Below are 17,560 nucleotides of genomic sequence, written 5' to 3' on the forward strand. Positions count from 1 at the left end.
AAATATAGACACATCCGAACCATATACGACACGGACGACGAAAAGCCTATATTGTGTCATATTTCAGCGAAATCGGATTAAAAATATATATGGGCTGCCATATAGCTATATCCAAATCTGGACCGATCTTAACCAAATTGCAAAATGTTGTCGAAGAACCTAACGCAACTCCCTGTTCCAAATTTCGACGAAATCGGACAAAAAATGGCCCAAACCTTATATCGAGAGATTGGTACAAATGGCAGCTATATCCAAATCTAGACCGAACTGAGCCATATTGAAGAAGAATATTGAAGGGCCTAAGACAACTCCTTGTCCCAAATTTCGGCGAAATCGGACAATAAATCTGCCTTTTATGGGCCCAAGACCTTAAATCAAGAGATCGGTCTATATGACAGCTATATCCAAATCTGGACCGATCTAGGCCATATAGCAGGAAGATATCGAGAAGCCTAACACAACTCACTGTCCCAAATTTCATCGACATCGGACAATAAATGCCTCTTTTATGGGTCCAAAACCTTAAATCGAGAGGTCGGCCTATATGCCACCTATATTCAAATCTGGACCGATCTGGGCCAAATTAAAGAAAGATGTCGAAGGGCCTAATACAAGTCACTGTCCCACCAAAATCAGCAAAATCGGATAATAAATGTGGCTTTTATGGGCCTAAGACCCTAAATCGGTGGGGCTATATCAAGATGTAGTCCATCTTCGAACTTAACCTGCTTATGGACAAAAAAAGAATCTGTGCAAAGTTTCAGCTCTACATCTTTATTTTAAAAAGACTGTAGCGTGATTTCAACAGACAGACGGACAGACATGGCTAGATCATCTTAGATTTTTACGCTGATCAAGAAGATACATACTTTATAGGGTCGGAAATGGATATTTCGATGTGTTGCAAACGGAATGACAAAATGAATATACCCCCATCCTTCGGTGGTGGGTATAAAAAGAACATTTTAAGATAGGAATTCCGTGCTACTTACAAAATCCTTAATTGTTTTCAATACCACTCCCCTAAGTTAGTTCATGTCTGGTATTGTGTCTCCACCTAAGTGCCGGTATCTGTTAGACGCGAAAGCCGGGCAATGAGAAACGAAATGCTCCAAAGTCTCATCATCTTCCCCGCATGCCCTACACATGGTATCACTTGCCGCATCTATTTTCAAGCGGTTAGGTCTACGAGTTTGACTGCTATCATATTTTCGACAGACGGATGGAAAGTCATAGCTAGATCGAATCAGAACGTCGAGACGAAGAAGAATATATATACTTGTTGGGGTCTTAGACGAATATTTCAAAGTGTTACAAATGGAATGACTAGGGATATACTAACCCCCTCCAATGGTGGTGGGTATAAAAACAAAAGTGCCGACTACTGGTACATACTGAACTTAGGAGCACTTACCCTATAGTCTGTCCAATTTGATTAATCTATATATATATATATATATATATATATATATATATATATATATATATATATATATATATATATATATATATATATATATATATATATATATATATATATATATATATATATATATATATATATATATATATATATATATATATATATGAGAGCTATATCTAAATCTGAACCGATTTCCATGGAATTCACCACCTATACCGAGAGTTAAGAGAAATCCCTCCTGCCGAATTTCGAGAAAATCGGTTAACAAGAGACTATTTTTTTGCAATATTACTGGAAATCGGACGAACATATATATGGGAGCTATATCTAAATCTGAACCGATTTTGACCAAACTCTATGTATATTGTGGTAGTCATCGAGGAAAGCGTTGTGCAATAGTTTGGCAAGATTGGTCAATAAATGTGCTTGCAGTGGCTCTAGGAGTGAAAATCGGGCGATATGTACATACGAAAGCTATATCTAAATCTCAACCGATTTCCATTAAATTCTATCGTAATGTCGACCGTCATAAACAAATCCTTCCTGCCAAATTTCGGGAGAGAATCGTTTTATTGCATTATTACTGAAAATCGGACGAACATATATATGGGAGCTATATCCAGATCTGAACCGCTTTTTTCCAATTTCAATAGGCTTCGTCTCTAGACCTTAAAACATGCCTGTACCAAATTTGACGACGATCGGATGAAAACTGCGACCTGTACTTTGTACACAAATTAACATAGACAGACGGACGGACGGACAGACAGACGGAGATAGCTAAATCGAATCAGAAAGTGATTCTGAGTCGATCGGTATACTTATCAATGGGTCTATCTCTCTTCCTTTCGTTTGGGTGTTACAATCTAATTCACTAAGTTACAATACCCTGTACCACAGTAGTGGTGTAGGATATAAAAATAAAATTCTATCTTGTTTGATAAGTGTCATTTTTGCAAAACCATTAAAAATATTTTTTGTATTTTTACTTACATATACAATAAATATTTAATTATGCATTGTTTTATGATATCCCATCAGATATACAATCATAGCAATAAGTGCACATTTAAAATTAACACATTTTTTGTTTTCTTTTATATGATTTTTCGGAATTTTGTTCTACAACATACCACTGCGCTAATACTTTTGTGCGGCACTGTATGTGAATACAAATAAATAAATCTAAATCTAAACAGAACTCATCTACTTGCGATAGACAGATGGAAAGACATCACCAGATCGATTGAAAAGATCATGGATCGATATGCTTTATAGGATCTCGGAGCAACATTTCCGGGTGTTGAGTTGTGAGGTGGTATATGTAGCCCCATCCGATAGTGATGGGTATTCGAAGTCATACCCATCTTGTCTCCCTTTCTGTGGATGTTTTCATGTAGTGCGGACATATTTTTAAAGATGCTATCAATTGATATGCTATCTAGATGTTTTTCTATGAACAATACTCGTACGCGGGAGATACTTTGATAAAGTTTCTATTTTCAGTATTCATTTATATGTCGTAGTTTGCATTTTAAATCAGCCTTCCGATTGCATTTTGGAAATGAGTATTTAAAAAAATTTAATTAATGTAAAATAGTGATATTCTTAACTAGAAAAGCAAGATTAAGCAAAAAAAAAAAGGAAAAATTACATCGTGAATAGATCTTGTTTGCATGGTTTTAATAAAAAGATTTTGAAGATGGATATTTTTAAAATACATCTAAATTGCTACTTACCAATTATTTGGATATTAATAAATCTACAAAGGGGTATGTATACATAAAAGAATATCCAATTGGTTCTTCTAATTTTCATCTTCAAATATTCATATATGGTCTAGTCTTTAATTCATCCCAAATTTTCCAAATTGGAAGAAAATATCAAAATGTGGATGATATTTGGAGTAGTTAGGATTAAATGTGATTTAAAAATAAACTTTTAAGAATTCAAGAAAAGAAGAATCGAATTATACAGAACTTTCTTTCTCAAAGTTCAGATCGAAAAAGCTCAACAAAGATTAATCAAAAGATTAATCAAAGATTAATCAAATTGGACAGACTATAGGGTAAGTGCTCCTAAGTTCAGTATGTACCAGTAGTCGGCACTTTTGTTTTTATACCCACCACCATTGGATGGGGTTAGTATATCCCTAGTCATTCTAGTCATTCCATTTGTAACACTTTGAAATATTCGTCTAAGACCCCAACAAGTATATATATTCTTCATCGTCTCGAAAATATGATAGCAGTCAAACTCGTAGAGCTAACCGCTTGAAAATAGATGCGGCAAGTGATAGCATGTGTAGGGCATGCGGGGAAGATGATGAGACTTTGGAGCATTTCGTTTCTCATTGCCCGTCTTTCGCGTCTAGCTGATGAACCAACTTAGGGGAGTGGTATTGAAAACAATTAAGGATTTTGTAAGTAGCCCGGAATTCCCATCTTAAAATTTTCTTTTTATACCCACCACCAAAGGATGGGGGTATATTCATTTTGTTATTCCGTTTGCAACACATCGAAATATCCATTTCCGACCCTACAAAATATATATATTCGTAATTCAGCGTAAAAATCTAAGACGATCTAGACATGTCTGGAAGTCTGTCCGTCTGTCTGTTGAAATCACGCTACAGTCTTTAAAAATAAAGATATTAATCTGAAACTTTGCACAGATTCTTTTTTTGTCCATAAGCAGGTTAAGTTAGAAAATGGACTATATCGAACCTATCTTGATGTAGCCCCCATATAGACCGATCCGCCGATTAAGGGTCTTAGGCCAAAAGCCCCAGTCCACACGGGATAACTATGAGCACCACACAGGCTGGAGCTTTGAGCTTCGACTTGTGTGGTGTCCATCGTTATCACGGTAAGCTTAGCTGAAAGCTACCGGTCGCGTCCACAGGTTGCGGATGGTGGAAAGCTCCGTTTTTATGCCGAGTAGCTGCAAATGCGACCGCGGGCAGTCAGCGATTTTCGAGAGGAGAGTCTCAGTGAGAAGTCAGGTGGCACTGGCTCTTAATTAAATACAGAGTGCCAATAATATGATATGATTGGTGACAAGGCGAGTTATTGGCGACTTCAAATAACCAATGGCCAACGTCAGCGTCTGTTCCCAGGTTAGGGGCGGATGGCGGCGAGCGTCGGATCGTGGAGCAAGCGGCTCGCCAACACGAGGGATACGTGTGCAATCCCACAAAACCCATGCGGTTGGGGCGCTGGGCCAGTAACCCGCCCCGGAAAACGATTTTATGTTTTGGGGCCATAAAAGGAGTATTTATTATCCGATGTCGCCGAAATTTGGGACAGTGAGTTAAGTTAAGCCCCTCCACATATTTCTGCAATTTGGTCTAGATCGATCAAGATTTGCATATAGCTGCCATATAGACCGATCTGTCGATTTAAAGTCTTGGCCCCAAAAACAAGTCTTGTCCCCAAAACAAAAACTTAACGTCTTTTTACTTGTTAGAGGTTACTTTATAGTTTTTAGAGCGCACAACAAGCCGATTACTGGCTTAGGTGTATGTCCATAGTGGCATGGGGTGGATTAATATATGCACCCTCTTTTCAACCTAACATAACCTAACCGCTTGAAATTGGGGATTGCAAATGGTTCATATCGGTTCAGATTTAGATATAGCTCCCATATAAACCGTTCTCCCGATTTGATTCTTGAGCCCCGGTAAGCCGCAATATTTGTCCTATTTGGCTGAAATTTTGTATGAAGTGTTCCGTTACGACTTCCAATATCTGTACCAAGTACGGTCCAAATCGGTTTATAACCTGATATAGCTTCCATATAAACAGACCTCCCGATTTGATTTCTTGAGCCCTTACAAGCCGCAATTTTTGTCCCATTTGACTGAAATTTTGATTGTAGGGTTCTGTTATAACTGTGCCAAGTACGGTCCAAATCAATCTTTAACCTGATATAGCTCCCATATAAACCGGTCTCTCGATTAACCTAGTTCGGTTCGTAGAAGCTTTAATTTTTGCTGATTTGGCAGAAGTGTGGTATGTATTGTAGAATAAATCAACTAAATTTATTTTGCATAAATTTTGGGGTGGGTTCCCAAGATTCGGCCTGTCCGAACTTAGCACGCTTTTACTTGTTGTGTAATATTTCAGTCTATTCGCATTGTAGGGACTCAAGAACCAAAATCGGGAGGTCGGTTTATATTGGAGCTGTATCATGCTATAGATCGATTCAGAGCATACAAAATTTCCGTCGTACAAAATTTCTGCCAAATCAGATAATAATTGACCCCCATAGAGGCTCAAGAAGTTAAGATCCCCGATCGGTTTATATAGCAGCTATATCAGGTTATGAATCGATTTGAACCGTACTAAGCACAATTGTTGGAAGTGATACCAAAACACCACGTGTAAAATATCAGTCAAAACGGATAAGAATTACGTCCTCTAGAGGCTCAAGAAGTCAAGACCAAAGATCTGTTTATATGGCAGCGTTATCAAAACATGGACCGATTTGGAAACCTACCTACACTAATAAAAAGTATTTGTGCAAAATTTCAAGAGCCTAGCTTTACTCCTTCGAAAGTTAGCGTGCTTTCGACAGACAGACGGACATGGCTTCTTCGACTTAAAATGTCATGACAATAATGAATATATATACTTTATATGAAATAAGTAGCTATGCAATTAGAGATATGCCAAGTTATGGTTCGATTCGGACCATAACTGAATTGAATATTGGAAACCAGTGTAGAAATCATTGTGTAAAATTTCAGCCAATTCGAATAATAATTGCTCCCTCTAGAGGCTCAAGAATTCAAGACCTCAGATCGGTTTATATGACAGTTATATCAGGTTATATTTTAAGTGGCTAGCTTTACTCCTTCGAAAGTTTGCGTGCTTTCGACAGGCGGACGGACATGGCTAGGTCGACTTAAAATGTCATGACGATCAAGAATATATATACTTTATGAGGTCTCAGACGCATATTTCGAGGTGTTACAAACGGAAAGACTAGATTAGTATACCCCCATCCTATTGTGGAAGGTATAAAAAATGGTCAATAAACGTCAACAATATTCTTGGCTTTCATTATGAGCAAAACTATTTTAGCTGAGTTTACGGATTACATCAGAATTTAGCTTTATGTGAGGGTGTCTATCAGTAAGGGCGAAAGTGCCTGTTTTTAAGAAACAGTTAGTTGAGGTATCAACTTTTTAATATAAGGAAGCCTAGAAAAATATAAAATTTTGAATCAAAAATAGTTTTTAGTGGTAAAGGACAATCTAAGAAACATTTTTGTACAAAAAATTATTAAAAAACAATTCGGCCGGGCCGAATCTTATATACCCTCCACCATTGATCGCATTTATCGAGTTCTATGCGCGGTATCTCTTTTTAGACAAGCATAGAATATTGAATAAGAACTGTTATCCTATTGGAGCTTTATCAAGTTATAGTCCGATTCGGACCATAAATGAATGCTGATTGACATTGTAGAAGCCATTGTGTAATATTTCAGTTCATTCGGATAAGAATTGCGCCTTGCAGGGGCTCAAGAATCAAAATCGGGAGATAGGTTTATATGGGAGCTGTATCAAGCTATTGGTCGATTCAGACTATATTAGACACGTATGTTGAAGGTCATGAGAGAAGCCGGATAAGAATTGCGCACTCTAGAGGCTCAAAAAGTCAAGACCCAAGATCGGTTTATATGGCAGCTATATCGGGTTATGAACCGATTTGAACCATACTTGGCACAATTGTTGGATATCATAACAAAATACGTCGTGCAAAATTTCATTCAAATCGGATAAGAATTGCGCACTCTAGAGGCTCAAGAAGTCAAGACCCAAGATCGGTTTATATGGCAGCTATATATATATATTATGGACTGATTTGAACCATACTTGGCACAATTGTTGGATATCATAACAAACCACGTCGTGCAAAATTTCATTCCAATCGGATAAGATTTGCGCCTTCTAGAGGTTCAAGAAGTCAAGACCCAAGATCGGTTTATATGGCAGCTATATCAAAACATGGACCGATATGGTCCATTTACAATACCAACCGACCTACACTGATAAGAAGTATTTGTGCAAAATTTCAAGCGGCTAGCTCTACTCCTTCGGAAGTTAGCGTGCTTTCGACAGACAGACGGACGGACATGGCTAGATCGACATAAAATGTCACGACGATCAAGAATATACATACTTTATGGGGTCTCAGACGAATATTTCGAGTAGTTACAAACAGAATGACGAAATTAGTATACCCCCCATCCTATGGTGGAGGGTATAAAAATTTATATATTTTTATTTGATGCCGCCTTTGGGGACCATACAAAATTGGATTTTCCAGTAGTCGGCATTTGGGTGCCGGGTGGAAAATGGTTCTTCTGCGCTTTTCAAAAATCGAATTGGTAGATCGGTTTATAAGGAAGATATATCAAAGTATCCTTCGGTATCTCCTATTTTCAAAATTAACCTGCCTATGGTTAATGCTTTGGAGGTCTCCTTGGTGCAGAAGTAATTTGTCCTTCTTTTAAAATTAAAAAAATTAACTGACCCAGGGATCGGGAGCGGGTACCTTTTTTGCGCTCCGCTCCGAAAATTTTTTCGCTCCGCTCCGCTTCCGTACCTTTGCAATTAAATTGACTATTTTTTGTTTAATTTTCTTCATATACACATCGTCATAGGGCAAGTCATATACTAATTTTGTCATTACATTAACAAGAAATTTTCAACTCCGATATTCTTGATCGCCGTCTATATCGGACTATGTTATTATAAAACGACCACATAAACCTATTCACGGCATTGATTTCTTGAGCCTCTAGAGGGCGCTATCGTCATCCGATTTTGCTGAAACTTCGCATACCGGTTTCTTTTATGACCTCCAACATTCTTGTCAAGTATAGTCTCAATTGGTCCACGTTTATAGCTCCCATACAAACCGATCTTCCGATTGTACTCTTTGAACCCCTTGAGAAAGCGATTCCTATCGGATTTGTCTAAATTTTTTATAATTTCTCCAACATTCTTGGCATGTATGGTCCGAACCTGATAAAACTCCCATATAATCCAAGCTCCCGATTTTACTTTCTATGCCTCTAGAGGGCGCAATTATTATTCGATTTGCCTGAAATATTTCTCCTAATGATTTCTCCTTTAACCTTCAACATCCATACCAAGTGTGATCTTAATCCGCCTCTATTGCTCCCATTTAGACGGATCCTACGACGTTACTTCTTAGACATATATAGCGAAATATACAAGCAACTCCTAACCATATTTACAATAAACAACAAGTAAAAACACATTAAGTTCGGCCGTGCTGAACTATAGATACCCACCACAATGGATTTATATATTTTTCTCAGCTCAATGATAAGGGGCCTCTTTCTCATAGCCGAGTCTGAACGGCGTGCCGCAGTACGACACCTCTTTGGAAAGATGTTTTGCATGGCATAGTACCTCACAAATATTGCCAGCATTAGGAGGAGAAAACCACCGCTGAAAATTTGTTCTGATGTTCTCGCCTGGATTCGAACCCAGGCGTTCAGCGTCATAGGCGGACATGCTAACCTCTGCGCTACGGAGTGATGGTAAACCTACAATATCTATATAAATATCCACTTATAGGCAGATTTTGATCTTATTCGGTTCTGGTGCCGAGAAGCCTTATACAAGTCACATTGCAGATTTCAGGGAAATCTGGTTATAAATTGGGACTTTATGGCTTATGATCACAGATCGGTCAATTTGATAGCTATATGCAAATATGGTCTGATATGGACCTTACGCGGTTCGGAGGGCCTAGTGCAACTCCATGTACCAAATTTATAGCAAAATATGGTCTAATCTCGAACAAATTCGGTTCGGCCAGACGGGAAACTAAGTCCAACTCACTTTTCTAAATTTCAGCGAAATAGGCAATATTACTTTCTATGAGATTAAATCCCTAAATCGGCATATCGGTCTATATGACAGCTATATCTAAATGTAGTCCAATCTGGACCATTAAGTTCTGTTATGGTCTTAAGATTCTATATCGGTAGCTAGGTCTATATGGCAGCTATATATAATTTTGGCCCGATATGGGCCATATTCCGTTTAGTTATCTGGGAACCTAGCAGTTTTTTTGGAATTTAAGACCCTAAACCGGGAGATGGGTCTAAATGGCAGCTATATCTAAATGTAGTTTGATTTTGCTCATTCAAGCACTTAACCTGCGTATAGACAAAATACGAATCTGTGCCAAATCTTAGATAAATATCTCAATTTTTGAATGCCGTAGCGTGATAACAACAGACGGACGGACAGACACATGAACATAGTCAAATCGTCTTGGAATTTTCATATGATTCAGAATATACATTTATACTTTGAAGGGCCGGAAATGGATATTTCGATGTGTTGTAAACGGAATGATTAAATGATTATACCCCCTAATCCTATTTTGGCGGATATAAAAAATCAATGGAGTTTGTTGCTTGATCCTTTTTAGTTTCTGCCTATAAGGAGGAACCATGTAAAGAACTTGACAAATGCCATCAATGGTGAATGGTATAAAATATTCGGCCCGACCGTTCCTAGCTCGTTTTTATTTGTTTTGACTTTAAGACGAAACCTTTTGAAATTGGTAGAAAATGATTCTCTATATGTTTTTGATATCGATTTACGAAAGTTAACTCTTAATTTATCTCCAATTCGCCAAAATAACAAGTTCATTTGTTAACCAAATTAGTAAAAAGGCGGCCGGGCCGAACTTTGGATACCCACCACCTCGGGTATATATGTAATGCATATCTTATGCCCCATAGCAGCTATATCGAATTAAATACTAATAAGTACAAGTCATTGCTCAATTGTGTATTACAAAATATTGATCTTTTTAATAGCTATATCTAAAAATAAACCTATCTGAACCATATGCGACACGGATGTCGTCGGATGCCTAACATAAGTCACTGTGTCAAATTTCAGGGAAATTGGATTATTGATGCGCCTTTTATGGGACCAAAACCTTAAATCGAGAGATTGGTCTATTTGGCAGCTATATTCAAATCTGGGCCAAATTGAAGATGGATATCGAGGGCCTAACACAACACACTGTCCCAAATTTCAGAGAAATCGGACAATAAATGTGTCTTTTATGGGCCTAAAACCTTAAATCGAGAGATCGGTCTATATGTCAGCTATATTGAAATTTGGGCCGATCTATGCCATATTGCAGAAGTATGTCAAGGAGCTTAACTTAACTCACTGTCCCAAATTTCGGCGACATCGGACAATAAATGCGCCTTTTATGGGCCCAAAACCTTAAATCGAGAGATCGGTCTATATGGCAGCTATATCCAAATCTGGACCGATCTAGGCCAAATTGAAAAAGATGTCGAAGGGCCTAGCACAACTCACTGTCGCAAATTTCAGCAAAATCGGATAATGCAAATGCAAATTTTGTCCATGAACGTTTCACTAAGGAACAGGGGCAAACTTCTCACATATCAATGAGTGCAGTCCGATTCAAGTTTAAGCTCAATGATAAGGGGCCTCCTTTTTATAGCCGAGTCTGAACGGCGTGTCGCAGTGCGACACCTCTTTGGAGAAAAGTTTTACATGGCATAATACCTCACAACTGTTGCCAGCATTAGGAGGGGAAAACCACCGCTGAAAATTTTCCCTGATGGTCTCGCCAGGATTCGAACCCAGGCGTTCAGCGTCATAGGAGGACATGCTAACCTCTGCGCTACGGTGGCCTCCGAATCGGATAATAAATGTAGCTTTTATGGGCCTAAGACCTCAAATCGGCGGATCGGTCAATATGGGGGCTATATCAAGATATAGTCCGATAAAGCCTATCTTCGAACTTAACCTGCTTATTGACAAAAAAAGAATCTGTGCAAAGTTTCAGCTCAATATCTCTATTTTTAAAGACTGTGGCGTGATTTCAACAGACAGACGGACGGACATGGGTAGATCATCTTAGATTTTAAGGCGGATCAGGAATATATTTACTTTATAGGATCGGAAATGGATATTTCGATAGATTGCAAACGGAATGACAAAATGAATATACTCCCATCCTTCGGTGGTGGGTCAAAAAAAAATGTGTCTTTAAAAGGTTTTTATTTTGTCGGAATGGAGCGGATTTTGAGATTGGAAACCAATCCGGCAAAATTAGGCATGCTCTGAATCCCTGGCTAAACCTCGGGTTTAGTTCGATTAAAGGGGACCATTTCCGAACTACATCTACATATAGACTCTGTATAACCGACCACACGAATTTCAGCTCTTAAAACGAATATTTTTACCCAATTTGGTCGAAATTTACAACGTTTATATTAGATTAGAATATAGATAGATCTTTATTCGAAAATGATCCAGATCGGAGCATTTTGTGATAAAGCTTCCATATACACCTATCTCCCGATTTAAGGTTTGAGCTAATTTTTTTACCCGATTTCGCTGAAATTTTAATCAATGTGATGTAGAGAGAGAGAGAGAGAGAGAGAGCGCAAGTAAGGGTCTGATACTCTATACATTCGTATCGAATATGATATATCGTCTATATATTGGGTTGCCCAAAAAGTAATTGTCGGTAATATAGTAGTAATATAGACGGCGTTGACAAATTTTTTCAACGGATTGTGACTCTGTAATTGTATTCTTTCTTCTGTCAGTTATCAGCTGTTACTTTTAGCTTGCTTTAGAAAAAAAGTGCGTGAAATTTTGTTTACATTTGTTTGTTTGGCGTCAATTTTAATATGGGTACCACATGTATTGAAAGAAATTCATTTAACAAACCGAATCAACGCTTGTGATATTCACCTTAAACGCAATGAATTCGATCCGTTTTTAAAACGAATCATAACTGGAGATGAAAAATTGATTGTTTACAACAACGTTAGTCGAAAACGATCATGGTCCAAGCATGGTGAACCAGCTCAAACCACTTCAAAGGCTGATATCCACCAAAAGAAGGTTATGCTGTCTGTTTGGTGGGATTGGAAGGGTGTGGTATATTTTGAGCTGCTTCCAAGAAAGGAAACAAACGATTAATTCGGATGTTTACTGTCAACAATTGGACAAATTGAATACAGCCATCAAGGAGAAGCGACCAGAATTGGTCAATCGTAAAGGTGTCATATTCCACCAGGACAACGCTAGACTGCACACATCTTTGGTCACTCGCCAAAAACTGAGTGAGCTGGGCTGGGAACTTTTGATGCGTCCACCATATAGCCCTGACCTTGCACCATCAGACTACCATTTATTTCGATCTTTGCAGAACTCCTTAAATGGTAAAACTTTCGTCAATGATGAGGCTATAAAATCGCACTTGGTTCAGTTTTTTGCAGATAAAGGCCAGAAGTTCTATGAGCGTGGAATACTAAATTTGCCAGGAAAATGGCAAAAGGTTATCGAACAAAATGGAAATTATATATTTGATTAAAGTTAATTCTAAGTTTTATTAAAAATGCATTTACTTTCTTTTAAAAAATCCGCAATTACTTTTTAGGCAGCGCAATAGATGGATGAGGTATTTTTCAACCGATTTCCTAGAAAATTAGATAGTATAGACCTCTCTATATTCTTTCCCAATAGATCCATATCGGATCTCCGTTGAATAAAGCTGTTATGTAGAACGATCTTCGATTGTGGGTATTGCATTTTTGTCCCTCGGTCCATGTTTTGATATAGCTGCCATATAAACCGATCTTGGGTCTTGACTTCTTGAGCCTCTAGAGTGCGCAATTCCTATCCGATTGGAATGAAATTTTGCACGACGTGTTTTGTTATGATATCCAACAACTGTGTCAAGTATGGTTCAAATCGGTCCATAACCTTATATAGCTGCAATATAAACCGATCTTGGCTCTTGATTTCTTGAGCCTCTAGAGTGCGCAATTCTTATCCGATTGGAATGAAATTTTACACAACGTGTTTTGTTATGATATCCAACAACTGTGCTGAGTATGGTTTAAATCGGTCCATATTCAAATCGGTTCATGAACTGATATAGCTGTCATATAAACAGATCTGGGGACTTGACTTCTTGAGCTTCTAGAGGGCGCAATTCCAATCCGATTTGGCTGAAATTTTGCATGACGTATTTTGTTCTTACTTTCAACAACTGTGTCAAATAAGGTTCAAATCGGTTCATAACCCGATATAGCTGCCATATAAACCGATCTGGGATCTTGACTTCTTGAGCCTCTAGAGGTCGCAATTATTATCCGATTTGCCTGAAATTTTGTACGACAGATCCTCTCATGACCATCAACATACGTGTTTACTATGGTATGAATTGGTCTATAGCCCGATACAGCTCCCATATAAATCGATCTCTCTATTTTACTTCTTGAGCCCCCAAAGGGCGCAATTCTTATTCGAATTGGCTGACATTTTACACAGGTCTCCAACATATAATTTAATTGTGGTCCAAACCGGACCATATCTTGATATCGCTCTAATAGCAGAGCAAATCTTTTTATACCCTCCACCATAAGATGGGGGGTATACTAATTTCGTCATTCTGTTTGTAACTACTCGAAATATTCGTCTGAGACCCCATAAAGTATATATATTCTTGATCGTCGTGACATTTTATGTCGATCTAGCCATGTCCGTCCGTCTGTCCGTCCGTCCGTCCGTCCGTCCGTCCGTCCGTCTGTCTGTCGAAAGCACGCTAACTTCCGAAGGAGTAAAGCTAGCCTCTTGAAATTTTGCACAAATACTTCTTATTAGTGTAGGTCGGTTGGTATTGTAAATGGGCCATATCGGTCCATGTTTTGATATAGCTGCCATATAAACCGATCTTGGGTCTTGACTTCTTCAGCCTCTAGAGTGCGCAATTCTTAAGCGATTGGGATGAAATTTTGCACGAAGTGTTTTGTTATGATATCCAACAACTGTGCCAAGTATGGATCAAATCGGTTCATAACCTGATATAGCTGCCATATAAACCGATCTTGGGTCTTGACTTCTTGAGCCTCTAGAGTACGCAATTCTTATCCGATTGGAATGAAATTTTGCACGACGTGTTTTGCTATGATATGCAACAACTGTGCCAAGTATGGTTCAAATCGGTTCATAACCTGATATAGCTGCCATATAAACCGATCTGGGGTCTTGACTTCTTGAGCCTCTAGAGTGCGCAATTCTTATTCGATTGGAATGAAATTTTGCACGACGTGTTTTGTTATGATATCCCACAACTGTGCCAAGTATGGTTCAAATCGGTTCATAACCTGATATAGCTGCCATATAAACCGATCTGGGATCTTGACTTTTTGAGCCTCTAGAGGTCGCAATTCTTATCCGATTGGAATGAAATTTTGCACGACGGGTTTTGTTATTATATCCAACAACTGTGCCAAGTATGGTTCAAATCGGTTTATAACCTTATATAGCTGCCATATAAACAGATCTTGGGTATTGACTTCTTGAGCCTTTAGAGTGCGCAATTCTTATCCGATTGGGATGAAATTTCGCACAACGTGTTTTGTTATGATACCCAACAACTGTGCCAAGTATGGTTCAAATCGGTTCATAACCTGATATAGCTGCCATATAAACCGATTTTGGGTCTTGACTTCTTGAGCCTCTAGAGTGCGCAATTCTTATCCGATTGGAATGAAATTTCGCACGACGTGTTTCGTTATTATATCCAACAACTGTGCCAAGTATGGTTCAAATCGGTTCATAACCTGATATAGCTGCCATATAAACCGATCTTGTGTCTTGACTTCTTGAGCCTCTAGAGGTCGCAATTATTATCCGATTTGCCTGAAATTTTGTACGACGAATTCTCTCATGACCATTAACATACGCGTTTATTATGGTCTGAATCGGTATATAGCCCGATACAGCTCCCATATAAATCGATCTCTCTATTTTACTTCTTGAGCCCACAAAGGGCGCAATTCTTATTCGAATTGGCTGACATTTTACACAGGTCTCCAACATATAATTTAATTGTGGTCCAAACCGGACCATATCTTGATATCGCTCTAATAGCAGAGCAAATCTTTTCTTATATCCTTTTTTTGCCTAAGAAGAGATGCCGGGAAAAGAACTCGACAAATGCGATCCATGGTGGAGGGTATATAAGATTCGGCCCGGCCGAACTTAGCACGCTTTTACTTGTTTTGACTAAAAAGAGATGCCGGGAAAAGAACTCGACAAATGCGATCCATGGTGGAGGGTACCTATGATTCGACCCGGCCGACCTTAGCACGCTTTTATTTGTTATACCCTCCACCATAAGATGGGGGGTATACTAATTTCGTCATTCTGTTTGTAACTACTCGAAATATTCGTCTGAGACCCCATAAAGTATATATATTCTTGATCGTCGTGACATTTTATGTCGATCTAGCCATGTCCGTCCGTCTGTCCGTCTGTCCGTCCGTCCGTCCGTCCGTCCGTCCGTCCGTCCGTCCGTCCGTCCGTCTGTCTGTCGAAAGCACGCTAACTTCCGAAGGAGTAAAGCTAGCCTCTTGAAATTTTGCACAAATACTTCTTATTAGTGTAGGTCGGTTGGTATTGTAAATGGGCCATATCGGTCCATGTTTTGATATAGCTGCCATATAAACCGATCTTGGGTCTTGACTTCTTCAGCCTCTAGAGTGCGCAATTCTTAAGCGATTGGGATGAAATTTTGCACGAAGTGTTTTGTTATGATATCCAACAACTGTGCCAAGTATGGATCAAATCGGTTCATAACCTGATATAGCTGCCATATAAACCGATCTTGGGTCTTGACTTCTTGAGCCTCTAGAGTACGCAATTCTTATCCGATTGGAATGAAATTTTGCACGACGTGTTTTGCTATGATATGCAACAACTGTGCCAAGTATGGTTCAAATCGGCTCATAACCTGATATAGCTGCCATATAAACCGATCTGGGGTCTTGACTTCTTGAGCCTCTAGAGTGCGCAATTCTTATTCGATTGGAATGAAATTTTGCACGACGTGTTTTGTTATGATATCCCACAACTGTGCCAAGTATGGTTCAAATCGGTTCATAACCTGATATAGCTGCCATATAAACCGATCTGGGATCTTGACTTTTTGAGCCTCTAGAGGTCGCAATTCTTATCCGATTGGAATGAAATTTTGCACGACGGGTTTTGTTATTATATCCAACAACTGTGCCAAGTATGGTTCAAATCGGTTTATAACCTTATATAGCTGCCATATAAACAGATCTTGGGTCTTGACTTCTTGAGCCTTTAGAGTGCGCAATTCTTATCCGATTGGGATGAAATTTCGTACAACGTGTTTTGTTATGATACCCAACAACTGTGCCAAGTATGGTTCAAATCGGTTCATAACCTGATATAGCTGCCATATAAACCGATTTTGGGTCTTGACTTCTTGAGCCTCTAGAGTGCGCAATTCTTATCCGATTGGAATGAAATTTCGCACGACGTGTTTCGTTATTATATCCAACAACTGTGCCAAGTATGGTTCAAATCGGTTCATAACCTGATATAGCTGCCATATAAACCGATCTTGTGTCTTGACTTCTTGAGCCTCTAGAGGTCGCAATTATTATCCGATTTGCCTGAAATTTTGTACGACGAATTCTCTCATGACCATTAACATACGCGTTTATTATGGTCTGAATCGGTATATAGCCCGATACAGCTCCCATATAAATCGATCTCTCTATTTTACTTCTTGAGCCCACAAAGGGCGCAATTCTTATTCGAATTGGCTGACATTTTACACAGGTCTCCAACATATAATTTAATTGTGGTCCAAACCGGACCAAATCTTGATATCGCTCTAATAGCAGAGCAAATCTTTTCTTATATCCTTTTTTTGCCTAAGAAGAGATGCCGGGAAAAGAACTCGACAAATGCGATCCATGGTGGAGGGTATATAAGATTCAGCCCGGCCGAACTTAGCACGCTTTTACTTGTTTTTTTTTCGTTTTTTCTTATTTGTGTTATGTATGTAAGTTAATAATGTAAAACTTGTATTAAAAAATAGGTATATCAATTATTTTCTTTAACAATTATTATTTTCTTTACTAAAATACTATATGCCGACTTTTAGAACATGTTATGCCGAGCATTGGAAAATGGTGCCGACTACTGGTGAAAACACTTTTTTCATAAAATTGAGCATTTTAACAATTTTT

General features: G+C 38.5%; 1 protein-coding gene across 1 annotated transcript in view; it reads left to right on the forward strand.

Annotated features, from left to right (window-relative positions):
* Positions 1-3,120: 3,120 nt before the first annotated feature.
* The window catches only part of LOC106093219 (fat-like cadherin-related tumor suppressor homolog), a 76,885-nt gene continuing 62,445 nt past the window's right edge, over positions 3,121-17,560 (forward strand). The window contains exon 1 of the mRNA XM_059363440.1: positions 3,121-3,195. Coding sequence (XP_059219423.1) covers positions 3,126-3,195 — 70 coding nt within the window. The 5' untranslated portion in view covers positions 3,121-3,125. The remainder of the gene's footprint in view (positions 3,196-17,560) is intronic.

Source organism: Stomoxys calcitrans, chromosome 2, assembly GCF_963082655.1.
Source record: "Stomoxys calcitrans chromosome 2, idStoCalc2.1, whole genome shotgun sequence".
NCBI classification, from domain to species: domain Eukaryota; kingdom Metazoa; phylum Arthropoda; class Insecta; order Diptera; family Muscidae; genus Stomoxys; species Stomoxys calcitrans.